Source organism: Haliaeetus albicilla, unplaced genomic scaffold (assembly GCF_947461875.1).
Source record: "Haliaeetus albicilla unplaced genomic scaffold, bHalAlb1.1 scaffold_89, whole genome shotgun sequence".
NCBI classification, from domain to species: domain Eukaryota; kingdom Metazoa; phylum Chordata; class Aves; order Accipitriformes; family Accipitridae; genus Haliaeetus; species Haliaeetus albicilla.
The window spans coordinates 30225-44170 of NW_027212534.1; the positions used below are offsets into that span (position 1 = coordinate 30225).

At 48.4% G+C, this 13946-nt stretch overlaps 1 protein-coding gene across 2 annotated transcripts in view; it reads right to left on the minus strand.

Moving 5' to 3' along the window:
• Positions 1-13946, minus strand: part of LOC138684294 (HMG box transcription factor BBX-like) — a 38909-nt gene that overhangs the window by 5613 nt on the left and 19350 nt on the right. The window contains exons 1-2 of one of the 2 annotated variants that reach the window (XR_011323620.1): positions 5593-5654; positions 3563-3761 (exon numbers count right to left, since the gene is read on the minus strand). Coding sequence is in view for 1 of the 2 variants with exons in the window: in XM_069777981.1 (XP_069634082.1) it covers positions 3563-3761 (199 nt within the window). In the remaining variant the exon portion in view is untranslated. Of the gene's footprint in view, positions 1-3562; positions 3762-5592; positions 5655-13946 lie in introns of those variants that run through there. The other variant, XM_069777981.1, reaches the window with a different exon arrangement.

Here is a 13946-nt window from a genome sequence, read left to right on the forward strand (position 1 = left end):
CTGTTGGCTCCCAGCTGCTCTCCTGTGCTTCCTTTTAGCTACCCATAATTTTTCTTCCCCCTCCCTAGTTTTGGCCAGCTGAAGAACATAGAAGAGAACCATGGAATCATGGAATCATAGAATGGGTTGGGTTGGAAGGGACCTTAAAGGGCATCTAGGTCCAACCCCCCTGCCATGGACAGGGACACCTTCCACTAGACCAGGTTGAGCAAAGCCCCATCCAACCTGGCCTTGAACGCTTCCAGGGAGGCGGCATCCACAACTTCTCGGCGCAACCTGCTCCAGTGCCTCACCACCCTTGGAGGGAAGAATTTCTTCCTTACATCTAATCTAAATCTACCCTCTTCCAGTTTAAAGCTATTACCCCTTCTCCTATCACTACATGACCTGGTCAAAAGCCCCTCTCCAGCTTTCTTGTAGGTCCCCTTCTTCCCCCTCTTCTACGTATCTTCTTGGGGGTCTCAGCTTGCTGCCCTTCAGCTACGTAGCTTATCACAACAGGACAAGGGTAGCACTGTTTTCTCCCCAAGTAAGCAAATACTTAAACTCTTTATTTAAATATAAAAATGAAGAAGAAGGAAAACATTGGCAGCTAAGTGGAAAGTGAAAGTTTAAATTGGTGCTGAAGCAACGCAACTACTTATTCTGCAGCTGTAGCAGAGGGCTGGCACTTAGATGTCTGATCATAAAACAACAAAAAATCCTTCCACTATGGCGTCAAATTACAAGATAACTCCATCTAAGGGAACACAAAATGTATATACACAAACATTGCCATATGTCTATAGTGTCTTCTCAGCACAACATTTCTCTCACGGCACCAAGAACTTACTGGTATGAACAATTACAAATTTTAAGTGCTATTTTAAAGCAATTTAGAGTTAAACCAACAGTAGTGAGAAAATAGTCAAGAATGGGACTTGCAGAATGGGAGATGATTCATGACTTTCTCAACAGCTTTTACCATTGATGAAGCTTACAACTATCTTACTATTCGGGAATGACATTCTTTGTTAGTATTGGTCCGGTTAGAAACTCAGCCGGCTGGCTTGTTCATCATTGCAATTTTTCAATCAGAGGAAAGAAAGAGCTGAGGAAGAACTAAGCAGAAAGAAGGGCAGCAGGTACCAGTTTCAACTACCTTTCACCTGGGTGCAGAATGAAGCTTCTTTCTAAAAACAAAAATTGCATCTCTATATGCGAGGAAGTGTCTTTTTTCCACCCTTCACTTCACTAAAAAGCTTTTTGGCCCAGCTGGTTGTCTCCTGAATGCAGAAATGTGGAAGTATCGGGAATCTTGCACATTTGTATAGGAAAGCTGTTGCCCATTTGGCTCTGTAGCTGTGACGGTAGGCGCTGCAATGGTCACGTTCCCCTGCAAACAGCAGTTGTCTTTGCAGGTGAGCCGTGTCATGAGAAAAACATGCTCCATTGCAACTTCCCAGCTGGATGAGCAAGGACACCACTAGTGGGTCTGCAGGTCAGAAGCCCAACGCTGGTGCCACACCTCACGTTCTTGACACAATGGTAGGTCAATATGCAAAACCGAAAACATGCGGTGGTTTACTGTTGGGATGCCAAAAATAAAGGAGAGGTATGGCCTGTTGGGGACTTCAGAAAAAGAAAGAAAGATCTTACTGTCTCTAGATTACATTTTCCAAAATGACATCTAGTATGTAAAAAGCAATCAAGACACAATTAACAGCTACCAACGAGCAAACAGATTTCCTGGAATTGTTCTGGAATCATATAATCCTTGTCCAAAGCAAGCCATCAGCCTTGAAGATGCGAGACAGTCAGTGGCATTTCTACAGTTGCTCACCTACATTTTAGTTCATCAGTTAGCACGCAGCCTGGCTTTTGAAAGACGTTGCACTGGCTAGAAGAGTTAGAGCTCAATCGAGCTCTCACATGAAGTCGAGGGGAGAGAAATACAACAACACATATTTACCACAAACTGGAATATAGTTGACAAAACAGTAATCCACTTGGCACGGCAGACTTGCCATGGTTTAGATGCTGCTGCTAACATCTCTGTCGGAGGCTGTCGTTATTTTATAGGCTATCGTTATACTCATGAAACAACCAGCCTTCGCTTGCACGAGGACTCGAGTGAGACCCCTGTGAATTACTATGCTCACTGACTCAGCCAGCAGAAAACAAACACACAAACAAACAAACAAATTTTCAAAATCACATGTAGCACAAAAGAGGGCCTTCTTCAGAAATTAATGGCTCCATAGATAAAACAATGGATTAGATCAGTTTCTCATTAACTCTTTAAGTTCTCTGTCCTCTGCTCTGATAGGTGTTGATTCAAGATCTCTCTGTGCTCAGAAGCTCTACAGTTGGATATCCCGGCAGGAGCAGTGGGGGACAGCAGCCAGGTAGACCAACACCTACTCCTTGTTCTCTCCGTTAAGTCAATAAACCTGAAGGAGCATAAAAGTGACTCCTCTGAGAGCAAAACCAGAATGGGTTGAAGGGGCTTGGATTTTTAGAACTGGTCTCCCATATATCAGGACGATGTAGCAGGAAACACTTTCTTTTGATCCCAATTCACAGTTCCTTCATAGCCAGATGAAATTTCATTACAGGAATTTTCAAACCACTAAACTGGCAAAAAGGCATACAAGCCTTTTTATACCTCTGCTCCTTTTATACTTGTTCCATAAAACCATTTCCCACTCTCCAGCTCACGATCTCTCTAAGCAGGAAAGTCCTATCTGCCACACACTTGTCATAACCTAGGTAGGATATGACAAAGTTTCAAATACATCAGTATTTATAAAATTAGAAATGTCAAACTGCAGAAAAGAAAAAAAAAGGAAAAAAGGGTGGTGGGGTAAAAATCAGTTTCTACCTTGACTGTTAGGCTCTTAAGCTGCCAGTATTTAACATTAATGTTTCTACTTCAGGCTCATGATTGCTACAGTTCTGCCATTTGTGGATATCACTGTGAGATTATCTGCCTTTCACCAGCTCAGGCAATCCACTTCTTGATGGATATGATTTTATTTTATCTTTTAATGTTTAAAATGGTGAGAATCCAGCCCTCCAAGCTATCATGACGCTTCTCTTGATTGAAATACAAGAAGTTAGCTCCACTGGTACATTCATCCACAGGAACGTTAGCACCTCCAACTTCATAGACAACCATAAATTATTTCTGTCAACAGCAAATTACTAAACATAGTACAACACTCTATGCGAGAGAAGAAGAATGCACACAATCAGCATTTCCCTTTTTGACTATCAAAATCTCTAACAGCAGATAAGCCTGAACTAAACATCAATCAAATCTGGACCCCAAATGGGCTACGGCTTATGATATGTCACACGTCTGGACTCGACTGTCGAAAGCAATCATGCACTTAGGAAATTTGAGGCTGTTATGCAGAGGTTTAACTAGAGTCTTGGCAACTCAGTTTGGGACATGAAAGGTATTTGCACTACAGTACCAGGTGCAGTAAAGGAAACTGGTCTTGCAGTTCGATTCCAACACCGCATCCGCAAACAAAACGAGGCTGCTACGTTTGAGGAAAATGGATGGAAATCTCACCTGCCATCCTGAAGTTACGCTGTGGCATTTCATCACTTCTTGTCACTTTCCTCGGGCTTGGTAAAGCCTTTGCAGAGTCTGAAGCAAAGGCCCATAGCTTCTTCCTGTTTGTAACAGTGGATGCCTGGGTTTTCGCAGGTTGGTTTGCTGTGGGGCACCACTTGTACCCTCGATTTGCCTTCATACATGCGTCCTTGTACTAAAAAAGGAAAATTGCCAGTCATGACAGTATACTATCCACAGGGCAATAGAGTGCACTGCTTGTAAAAGCATTTAATTCAGCAAATAATCCTTAAATATCTTGATTTTTTTGACAGTTTAGTCACGTGCTTAGAGTCTGACCGCCAACACAATCTAACAAGAAGAACTATTAAGATAAGTAGAGCTGCATTTAAAAAAAGTGGGGTTTCTCTTTCCTCTCCTGAGGGTTTATCACCCGGAGCAGGCTGAAGTTCTGATCCTGCAAACTGCTCCCCAGTGCTTGAATGCTCACTCTGGGAAGCAAATTCTTTTGCGGGTCCAATCTTTGTTTACTTTCTAGTTTGAATGAAATGAAAGCAGACGTTTAGCAATAAATGCAGCATGATGCTCCTTACCTTGCACTCCTTTTCCTCTAATAGATCTGTACCTTAGACTATTTGAGGATATTCTTTCCCAAACCAGGCACTGAAAACAAACCACTACCAGTATCACCTCATTTTCAGCAACTTCTGATACATCATCCCAGTGTGCCTTCCAAAATGTACCATGCTGCACAGCTGCATGAAATAAACTGGGGACATTTAAAATGCTCTTTGGCCTGCAGCACACAGCACACATCTTGGTTGTTTGCTATATTCTTGGTATGAGGCACCAAAATGAACAAAGCCAGGCTACACATAGGGGGGTAGGGGGAGAAGGTCTGGATCCCGCACAGTTTCGGGGGGAGGGGGAAGGACAGGAACCTATTTTATTCTCAAAATGCAACCTTGATGTTTTCCAAATACCTTGCTGACCAGACCAAGACAAGATTTTTGAATGTTAGCAGCAATAAAAAGGGCACATTTCAGTATTTCAAGTGCGTTGCTGTGCAAGGTGGAGAATGCATGAATCAGAGGAACATGCCACACTGTAATCGACAGGGAACCAAATTGTTCCCTGACGTTGTGTAATTCGTGTTGAATTAAAAGACAATAAGGCTGACATACCAATCGGGAAGGGGGAAGAGACATATTGAGATTTAGCAGATGCCTTGTGAAAATAACAAGGCTTGCTGAAATGATGTGTAAAAGTCACGGGAAAAGGGCAACGGCTATAACTTACTAGTTAAGGAGGGAAAAGAACAACAGCTATAACTTACTAGATAAGGAGGGAAAAGACAACGGCTACAATTTACCAGATAAGGGGATTAACTCTGCCAGGACTGCACTTCTCCACATCAAGACATTCTACATCAAAACACACTCGCCCTTGAGAAGATGGACCGAATCTGCCTAGTAACAAACCTGCACGAGTGAAGAAAAAGGAAGCAGGACAAGGCGGAGACTTACAAGAAAGGGGTGCATGAACTGTATATAAGAAATGTAACTATAACATAAAGTTGCGAGCCGTTGGTAGAGCGTGGACTCCCCGGCCGCCCAGCGCTGCTTGCTTGCTATTCTCAATACATATATTGTTATATAAAAAATTGGCTCTGTCAGTATATAACAGTAGCATCTCCATCTTTCATCTCCATCTTGATCTATCAGCTGGCACTTGCTCCCTCCAGACTGTAGCCGGGATAACAGCGATTCAGTTTACAAGAAGCACAGCACCGTGTGAGCCCGCTGTGTATTTATAAAAACGGCTACAAATCATAAAGCTCTGCAGGGACCGCTGACCCACACAGAGGCTGTGTTTTCTGAAGAGGGCGTCTGCGTGAAATCCGCAAACCCAGGACTGCGACCCCCCTCACCCTGTCCCTTCTCTCCTTCCCTCAGCCGGGCCCGGCTCCCACACCCCCACGCCCGCCCAAGGGCCTCGCTCGCCTCACGGGCAGCCCCAGCCCTCACCTCAGCCGGGCCGCAGCTGGAGCAGAGACTGCAGAGGCCAACATGGCCGCCCGGCAGCCCCGTGCGCCAGGACTACAGCTCCCAGCATGCCCCGGGAACCACCAGGGCCCCCGGCAGCCCCGTGCCCCAGGACTACAGCTCCCAGCATGCCCCGGGGCGCTCCTTCCTGCTGCCTGACCCTGCAGGGACACCATCCCCGGCCCGGCCCCGCCCCCCGCAGGCCCCATGGCCGCCTGCCTGAGGGAGGACGAGGACGAGGACGAGGACGAGGAGGAGGAGGAGAAGAAAGAGAGAGAGAAAGAGGAGGAGAAGGGGGGACAGAGCAGCAGAGAGAGGTGGGACAGGGAGCAGGAGAGAGGGACGGAGGGGAAGGGTGAGAGGAGAAAGGCAGGAAGAGTTTGTGTTCCATTTTTTGATATCTTAGGGCTACGACGTGCTCGGGTTATGGTCTGCTCGTGTTACAGGGTGCTAGGGCAGTGGGATGGCCAGATTACAGGATGCCAGAGTTTAGGCGAGTTAGGATTAAAGCATGTTACTGTTACGGACTGGCTGTGGGTTTGTTGGCCCTGGGTTCTTGGAGTTATGTTATTTTTGCCTTGCCTTGTCTTGTCTTCTGGCTGGTCTTTTTTTTTGTTTTTTGTTTTTTTTCACAATTCTTTCTTTATGTTGCTGGTCTTTTCAGGGTTTGGAGAGGCACCTTTGGTTTACGTATGTTTCTTCTGGGGGGGTTTTGTTTGTTTTGGGGTTTTTTTTTCTGTTCTGGTGGTTTGTGTTGCGTTTTCTGTCTCAGAACCACCATTTGTGGTCTAATATGTCTGACCAGGTGTAAGAGGCTGCATCGGATGGTCCGGACTGGAGGCGTGGAAATCCATTTTCTTGCTGCGTATCCAGACCCCGATCCCAGCGGACCAGGCGCAGCCACCAGCTCCGCGAGGGCCTAGCCACCAGCTTTGCCAAATAAAAAAATCTGTGCACTGTGTTGTTGAAGGGAAAAATTGCAAAAGAAAAGGCAAAATGCTTATGACTTTGTTAACGCTTTATTTTGTGGCACTTATTTTGTTAACTGTCCTTGTAATGATTTCGATGATTTATGTTTGTTTATCCTGTGATTGCCATTGTGGGCGATCGCCTTCTTTACCTAATTCTCCAGAGCCGTGAACAAGTAATGCAACCTGGGACACGTTTTTGGTTCTATAAGATAAGATGTTGTTAATTAGATTTAGATATGTTAAGATAATTTAGATAACTAAGATGTTGTTGTTTAACTTAGAAATGTTGTACTTGGAAAAAATGTTTTTAATTAGTATAACCATCGTGTAATATTTTTGTTTGGTTTTTTAATGAGCATTTACATATTTTTTTTATACCAATATAGAATGGGCCTTAGGAAACCAAGTCGCTTAAGCTGTACACATCTACCTCACGCGCCTTCTACCTCTATCCTTTTCTTTCCTCTCTGTTTCTTCTCTGCGGCCAGCACCTGATCTTGCTCTTTCTCTTTTTCTCTCCTGCCGCACCTTATCCCACCCTTTGTCTTTCTCGCCGAGTTAAACTCGTTTGATGTATATAGTTTGACGTTACGATATATATTTTGTTAAAGTTTGAAGAAAAAAAAAAGCTATTAACCTGCAAAGGTTTGGTGTGTTGTAGCAGTTGGTGCGGTGGGGTCTGGAAGGCGACCAGCGCTGTGAGGTCTGGTGGATGGCAGTGGGGTGGAAGCAGCTTTTGGGGGGTCCGTCATTTGCACAGCCCAGCTCCCCCACCCCCGGCATGCTCTGGAACGTCTGGGTCCCTGTGGCAGTTTTTGAATGGTCCCTGCCAGTTGGGTCAACGGGCCCAGCGCAGCCGGTAGATCCCGTTGGAGCTCCTCTGTGTGGCATAAATCCCTCGGCATTTGTGATTCAGGAGAGGTAACATTGGAATCTGCAGATCTCCTTAGATGACCTTCAGGAGCTGTGGGCTGTGGGTGGGGACTGGCTCTCTTTCTCTGGTCCAGTGACTGGTGTCATTGCTCATAGGAAGTGGAAGAGTTTTAACAGGCGAATCTGTCATTTCCCTTTTTCTGGGGGTTATGGGATCTGTTTTGGAGGTGAGGGAGATGTAAATTCACGGTCTTGAGCCAACCTGGATAGAGCAGAGGTGGACTGTGATTTGTCTGGCCTCAATTGTCTATCTGTAATGCAGTTGTAATCGTGTCTGCCTGCACAACTGGCATGAGGTCCTATTTTATTTTAAAGGAGCTATAGTGAATCAAGTCAGTGAATCTAGTGCACGCTCTTTCTGACCAAATATATGAGCATTTACTTTAGGATAAGAGAAACAGTACCTTGAACTCACTGGTTATACTGACTCGACTCTCTGTTGCCTAAAAATGGGGCGAAGGTTGGCTCGGACATGGGCGTCTAAATGAGAGACATCCACGTTTAGTCAGATGAATCACAGCCCAGTCTCCTGTGTTCCTCATCAGGTCTCTGACAACTCTACTGTTAGCCCTTATTGAAGCCATGTACAGTTTCTGTCTCTTTTCTTTCTTTCTTTCTTTATATTTTTAACACAAAGGAAATTCAGTCTTAGACATTCAGTTGCAGAAGAAAGTTTGTGTTTGAAGATCACGCTTGGATCTTTGAGTAGATCTAATTAGATGCCTTTTCCTCCTCGCTTCATCCCTGATAAGCGTAGGCACTCTCTGTTTGTCCTGTTTCTGAGGACCACTGCCCAAGGCGCCTAGCATTGCACAGGGAGATGCTGTATCTCATTTTGCACTGTGAATTTTGTAAGTCATCAGGAATGAAGTATTTTTGGGACATAAGCTAACTACATTGCACTCAAGTGAGAAAAATGCTCTATAACTTCCGAGAGATAATATTGGAATATAATCAGAATATAAATATTTGGGGCAAAAGATGCTTAAAAAGTTAGGTAAAAATTGTGAGCATAGTGCAATTTTTTTAGCAGTCAGCCTCCAACATTCTTTTTCTAACAACTTAGTTGACACTGATTGTTCCGTGCTGTTTGGGATGATATTGTGTTGTGTGATCCATCTGTGGAGGAAGAGACGACGGTGAGTTGTTGGGAGGTTTTTTTTGCCAAACTTCTGTATTAGATGGCTGCTATTAGCCATGAAGCATTTAGAGGTAGGGTATTCTGGAGTGCCGAGCCAGTTACTGGCCAAACTCTACTGAGATTTCTGCTGTAAGATGTTTTAACTGGCCTCTCAATTCATGGGCACTGTTTTGTGAAACCCCTTCCTCCTGTGGCAAGTGTTAGTTAAAAGTGACCCTGCCTCGACAAGAGCAGACCCAGCGACAGACGTAGGATGAGCAAGGTCAGGAAGAAAAACGAGGGATGACATTGCCATAGAAAGCGAGAAGCGCAATAGTGACATCTTCCTGCCAGTGAACCTGCCAGCAGAAATCACCCTGTTAGGTGATGCCGTAAATCCCAGAGGTTCACCTCGACCAGGGTGTCCCAGCAACTCAGACCGTGGTGAGGAGCCTTCCCAGCTCTCGGCCTTGCTTTGGAGAAAGAGTCAGCCTGTCCCATCTGCACCTGAGCACTGCCAGCGTGCGTGTTCTCAGCACAGGCAGGGTTTTTTTCTGTGCAGGGGTACGTATCTCTTTGGATACGTATTCTGAAGAGAGGATGGAGAGCACCTCACTGAACAGAGAGCCGAGGCTGTGCCCTTGTCTGGTCAGGGACAGGCAGGGGAGCCGAGTGCTGGTCTCTGCCAGGCACACTGAGAAAGGAGAACAGGAGGCTCTCCTGGCCCTGCAGTGCTGTGCCCAGCTTTGGTCCCCTCGGTCTGTCGTGGGCAGGTCTCCTTCCAGGCACGTGCAGAGCAGGCAGGTCAGGATGGTCAGGGCCGAGAGGAGACGAGCCGTGGGCAGGCGAGCAGAGCCCCAGACGAGGGGTGCGGGGTGCCCCGTTTTCTGCACGGAGCTCTCCATGCCCACAGCTCCCACGTGCAGCCAGGCATCCGCACCCCGTGAGGCGCCCAGTGCTGCCCCGCACCCTCACACCCGCCCGGCCCCACAGCCGCGGTGGGGCCTCAGCAGCCTCCTCTCTCCGCAGGCGCCTCTCCGCAGCTTCGCGAGCCCGGTCTGACACCAGCAGCCGCTCCTCGGGCCTGGACAGCCGGAGCAGCCGCTGCAGCACCCCGGAGAGCTGGACCCGACAGCAAGAGCCATCACCTGTGCCTGGAAAAGCGGCCCGCCTGCCACAGAGCAGCAGGGAACGGGCCTCCGCCAGCCCGGACAGCCGCCCGGCCCGCCCGCCTCCACCCCAGCCCTCATGGCTGTCCAACTCAGCCAGCCGGCTGTCGCGGGACCAGCCCAGAGACCTCGAGCCCCCAGAGGACTTCAAGCCACCCGCCCGCGCCCCAAGCCCATTGCGCCGGCCCTCCTGCAAGGGCCTGAGCCAGCCCCGCCAGGGTATGGGTTTGGGCTACAATGACAGACTCCTGACGGACAGCTTCAGGGATCGAGCATTCGTGTCCGAGTAATGGCACAGCAATAAATACAGATCAGTAGCACAGTTGTCCAGGTCGTAATGGCAGCAGACCCAGGGATTCACCAATCCTGGGCCGAACTTCGTATCAGGGCACACAGGGACCTGGATGCCCACGGTGTCAGCAGGCAGGGAGCTGGGCATGGGACCCACCAACAGGCTGGGGGAGCCCAGCTTCCCTGGTGGGACTGTCCTGCTAAATTCTGAGCCACAGAGGCACCAAAGGGGCTCGTTAACAGGTCATCATCCCCACCTCTGCTCCCTGTGCCAGCTTTGTCCTGGAGTGCACAGGACAGGGGTACTGTGTAGGGCAATACCAGCCCCAGCCCCTCCATTGCGTGCTCGCCAAATACACCACATAAGGCAAAGCCAGAAATAAAACACAGAGCAGCACCAAGCTGCTATCGAGCCATAACAGAGACACCGTCTGTTCTGCTTTTGGCTGGGATGGAGTTAATTTTCTTCCTAGCAGCACATATGGTGCTGAGTTTTGGATGTGTGACCAAACCAGTGTTGGTAGCACAACCATGTTTTAGCTATTGCTGAAGGCTGCTTGCACGGCCCCAAGGCCTACTCTGTTCCCATGCTGCCCTGCCAGCGAGTAAGCTGGGGGTGCGCTGGTGGATGAAAAGGTGGACATGAGCTGGCAATGTGCACTTGCAGCCCGGTGAGTGCAGGTAGGTGGGGTCAGGGGGGGTTGGTGAGGGGATGTCGGGGTCTGTGAGGGGCTTGGGGGGGGATTTGCGAGGGGTTTGGGCGGTCCGCGACTGGATTTGTTGAGGGGATGTTGGGGTCTGTGAGGTGTTTAGCAGGGTCTGCAATGGGATTTGAAGGGTTTGGGTGGTCTGTGAGGCGATGGGGGGGGTCTGTGAGTGGATTTGTGACGTGGTGAGTGGATTTGTGAGGAGATGTTGGGGTCTCTGAGGGGTTTGGTGGGGTCTCTGAGGGGTTTGGGGGAGTCTGCGAGGGGATGGAGGGGTTGTGAGGGGATGTTGGGGCCTCTGAAGTGTATGTGTGTGGCTGTGAGGGGATTTGAAGGGTTTGGGGGGTCTGTGAGGCACTGGGGGGTCTGTGAGTGTGTTTGTGAGGAGATGTTGGGGTCTCTGAGGTGTTTGGGGGAATCCATGAGGGTATTTGAGGGGTTTGGGGGGGCCTGAGGAGTTTGGGGTGTCTGTGAGTGTAGTTGTGAGATGTTGGGGTCTCTCAGGGTTTGGGGGGATCCTGTCGCGTCCCAAAGTTGGAGCGACTCAGGTTCGTGGATTTCCTTTGTCAGAATTAAGGTGAAATGACACCAGGGGAGTTCAAACAACAATCAACATTTATTCAACCCAGCTAACTTTGTCCAAGTACACATGAACTTGTTAATATGAACCTTGCAACATGTCATTAAGCCGCAGTTTGAGAAGAGGAGGGAAGTACAGAAAAATGAAATGGAAAAAGGAACAGGAAATGTATCAGAAGGAGAGCCCTCCCGTTGAGTCACGAGGTTCAGAGCAGACCCCCTTGCTTTCTGGACTCCTTCTCAAAGAGGAGCTCAGGGGCGGCTAGGTCCACTCCTAGTCTCAGACTTGGTCAATGGTTTATGTTTCAAAGGATGAGGTGTAGGGACTGTGGAAAAGAGAGAAGGAAAAGAGAGAATGAGAGAAAAAAGAAAGAGAGAAGAGAAGGGTTTCACCAGTCCTGGGTCCAGCGTTGGTCCAGCCAGCGTAGAGATCCAGTTCCGGAGGGTGCGCATTGAGGATTTGTTCTCTCTTCTTTTATAGTGTGTTAGTTGATGATCTCAACATGCGCAGTTCCCACACCTGGAGTTCTCTGGAATCAGTCAGTGAGCTTGGTGGGGGGGGATTCATTGTGAAGTTGCCTCTCTTTTTCTGCTGGCATGACCACTTAAGATAGAAGCACAGTCCCAACTTCCATGGGGCCTTCTTCCTCCAGGAAGGCATAAATTGTGTTCCTTCTCCTGGTCACTTAAGATAAGGAATTGGGACCTTGGAGAGGTGCGTTCCCACCCTCCGTGGGGCCCTCTCCTCTGTCCACATTGTCCTGTTCACAAAACTCCAGCATTTTTACAGAGGTCGTTTTCTCCACCAAAGCTCTTTTAGCGGATGTTTGAGACGTTGAATTTGTCAGAGCGTCACAGATCCATGAGGAGTTTTGATGGGTTTGGGGTCTGTGAGGGGACGGGGGGATTTGTGAGGGGTTTGGGCTCCCATCACGCAGCTCCTCCTGCCCAGGGCTGTGGCTGGCAGCACAGACAGACCCGCCTTTTGGGAAAGATTTGCCGACCCAGAGCAAACGCAGGGCAGCTCCTCTCCTTCCCTCCATCCCCGAGCAGGCGCAGACCCCACAGCAGCACTGAGGGACGGAAGAGCTGCGCGCACACCTCGCAAGCGCTGCTGAGGGAACAGCTCCGGACCGAAGGGCTCTTCCCAAAGGCCGTCTCTCCACAGGCATGCTCTGGTGGGGACACAGCAGGTGCCCTTGCTGTCCCCAGGCCTCCCTGTGGGTCTGATAGCCCTGAGGTCTGATGCATGCCTTTCACCCCATGCAGGCTGTGCTGCGGGCTGTCGCGAGTCCAGATTCAGGATCCTGCCAGCTGCGCCAATCTCTCGCCAAGGGGCAGAATGCACGTCGCTCAGAAGGAGGGAAACATCAGTGTGTTTTATTGAGGTAAAATAATAATTTGACAGAGTTCAGTATATTTGGGGAATTTAACAAAGTTTGACAGTGGTTTCCCGAGGTTCAGTAAGTTGGACGGAAAGGTTCGCCTTATTAATCACTGCATGGAAGAAACGTACGAAGGAGAACTGAGTTAGAATCGAGCTGGAAGGATTCACACAGAGAGCAGAGACGCAAAAGTGTAACGAAGACCCTCCTGTTGAGTCGCGAGGTTCAGAGGGGACCCCCTTGCTTTCTAAACTCCTTATGGAGCCTAGGGGCGGCTCGGTCCAATCTTAGTCTCAGACTTGGACAACAGTTTATGTCTAATGGAATTATCTGTACAAAGTTTATAATAGTTAATATGAAGTAGCTACATGGATTAGTAATGTTTCCTCAGTACGAATTCAGCATGCTGTCAGTCACTTACTTAGCAAAGATCTGCCATTGAGAACAGGTCTCTCTGCCTCGAGGAGCAACCTTGAGAGGCGTCCCAGCTCAAGGGGAGATCACTGCCGTGCAGCCACGCTGCCTGGCAGGGAGAGCTGAAAGAAGGCTCCCTTAGGCTGTCATATTTATGGGCTAAAGTGGCTGGCTCCTAGTCAAATCACATGCAATGGGAAGGGTATGGATGAGACTCCTTGTGCCCACAGCTTTCTTTGCTCCTTGATAAATGAGTCTTGGAAAAGCCACCCACTATTCCTGTGTTAATCGCATGATGAGTGTTCCAAGGTGATAGGCAGCGGTGCTCACTGGGTCACTCGGCTCCTTTGTGGGTTTTCAGAGAAGAGATTGAAACTAGAGGAGTTCTTGGCCTGGCTATGGCTCAGGCCTTTACCTCCTTTGGAGCCTGTACCAAACTACGGCTAGTTTGGTTATGGGATCGAGTGTACCCGTCACACCGGCTCTTGGGAATTGAGGGTACATGTGACCCTGTGCGAGGTCAAGCTAGAACATGCTTTGCAGTTTGTGTATTTACTGCCGTGAATTTTCTGCTCTTCCTGGCTGTCTTCTGTGGTTTTCAGCCTGCTCTCACCTCCACAGAAAGAAATGCTGTGTGTATGAAAGAGGCGATTATGAATCTTCCCTTAGGACGGTGGGGGTTGTGTTCTGCTTCTGAATTACTATCTGTATTATTTATGTCAATGTTCACAATATCTTTCTAATTCCCTGGTTTAAGTATTCTGACC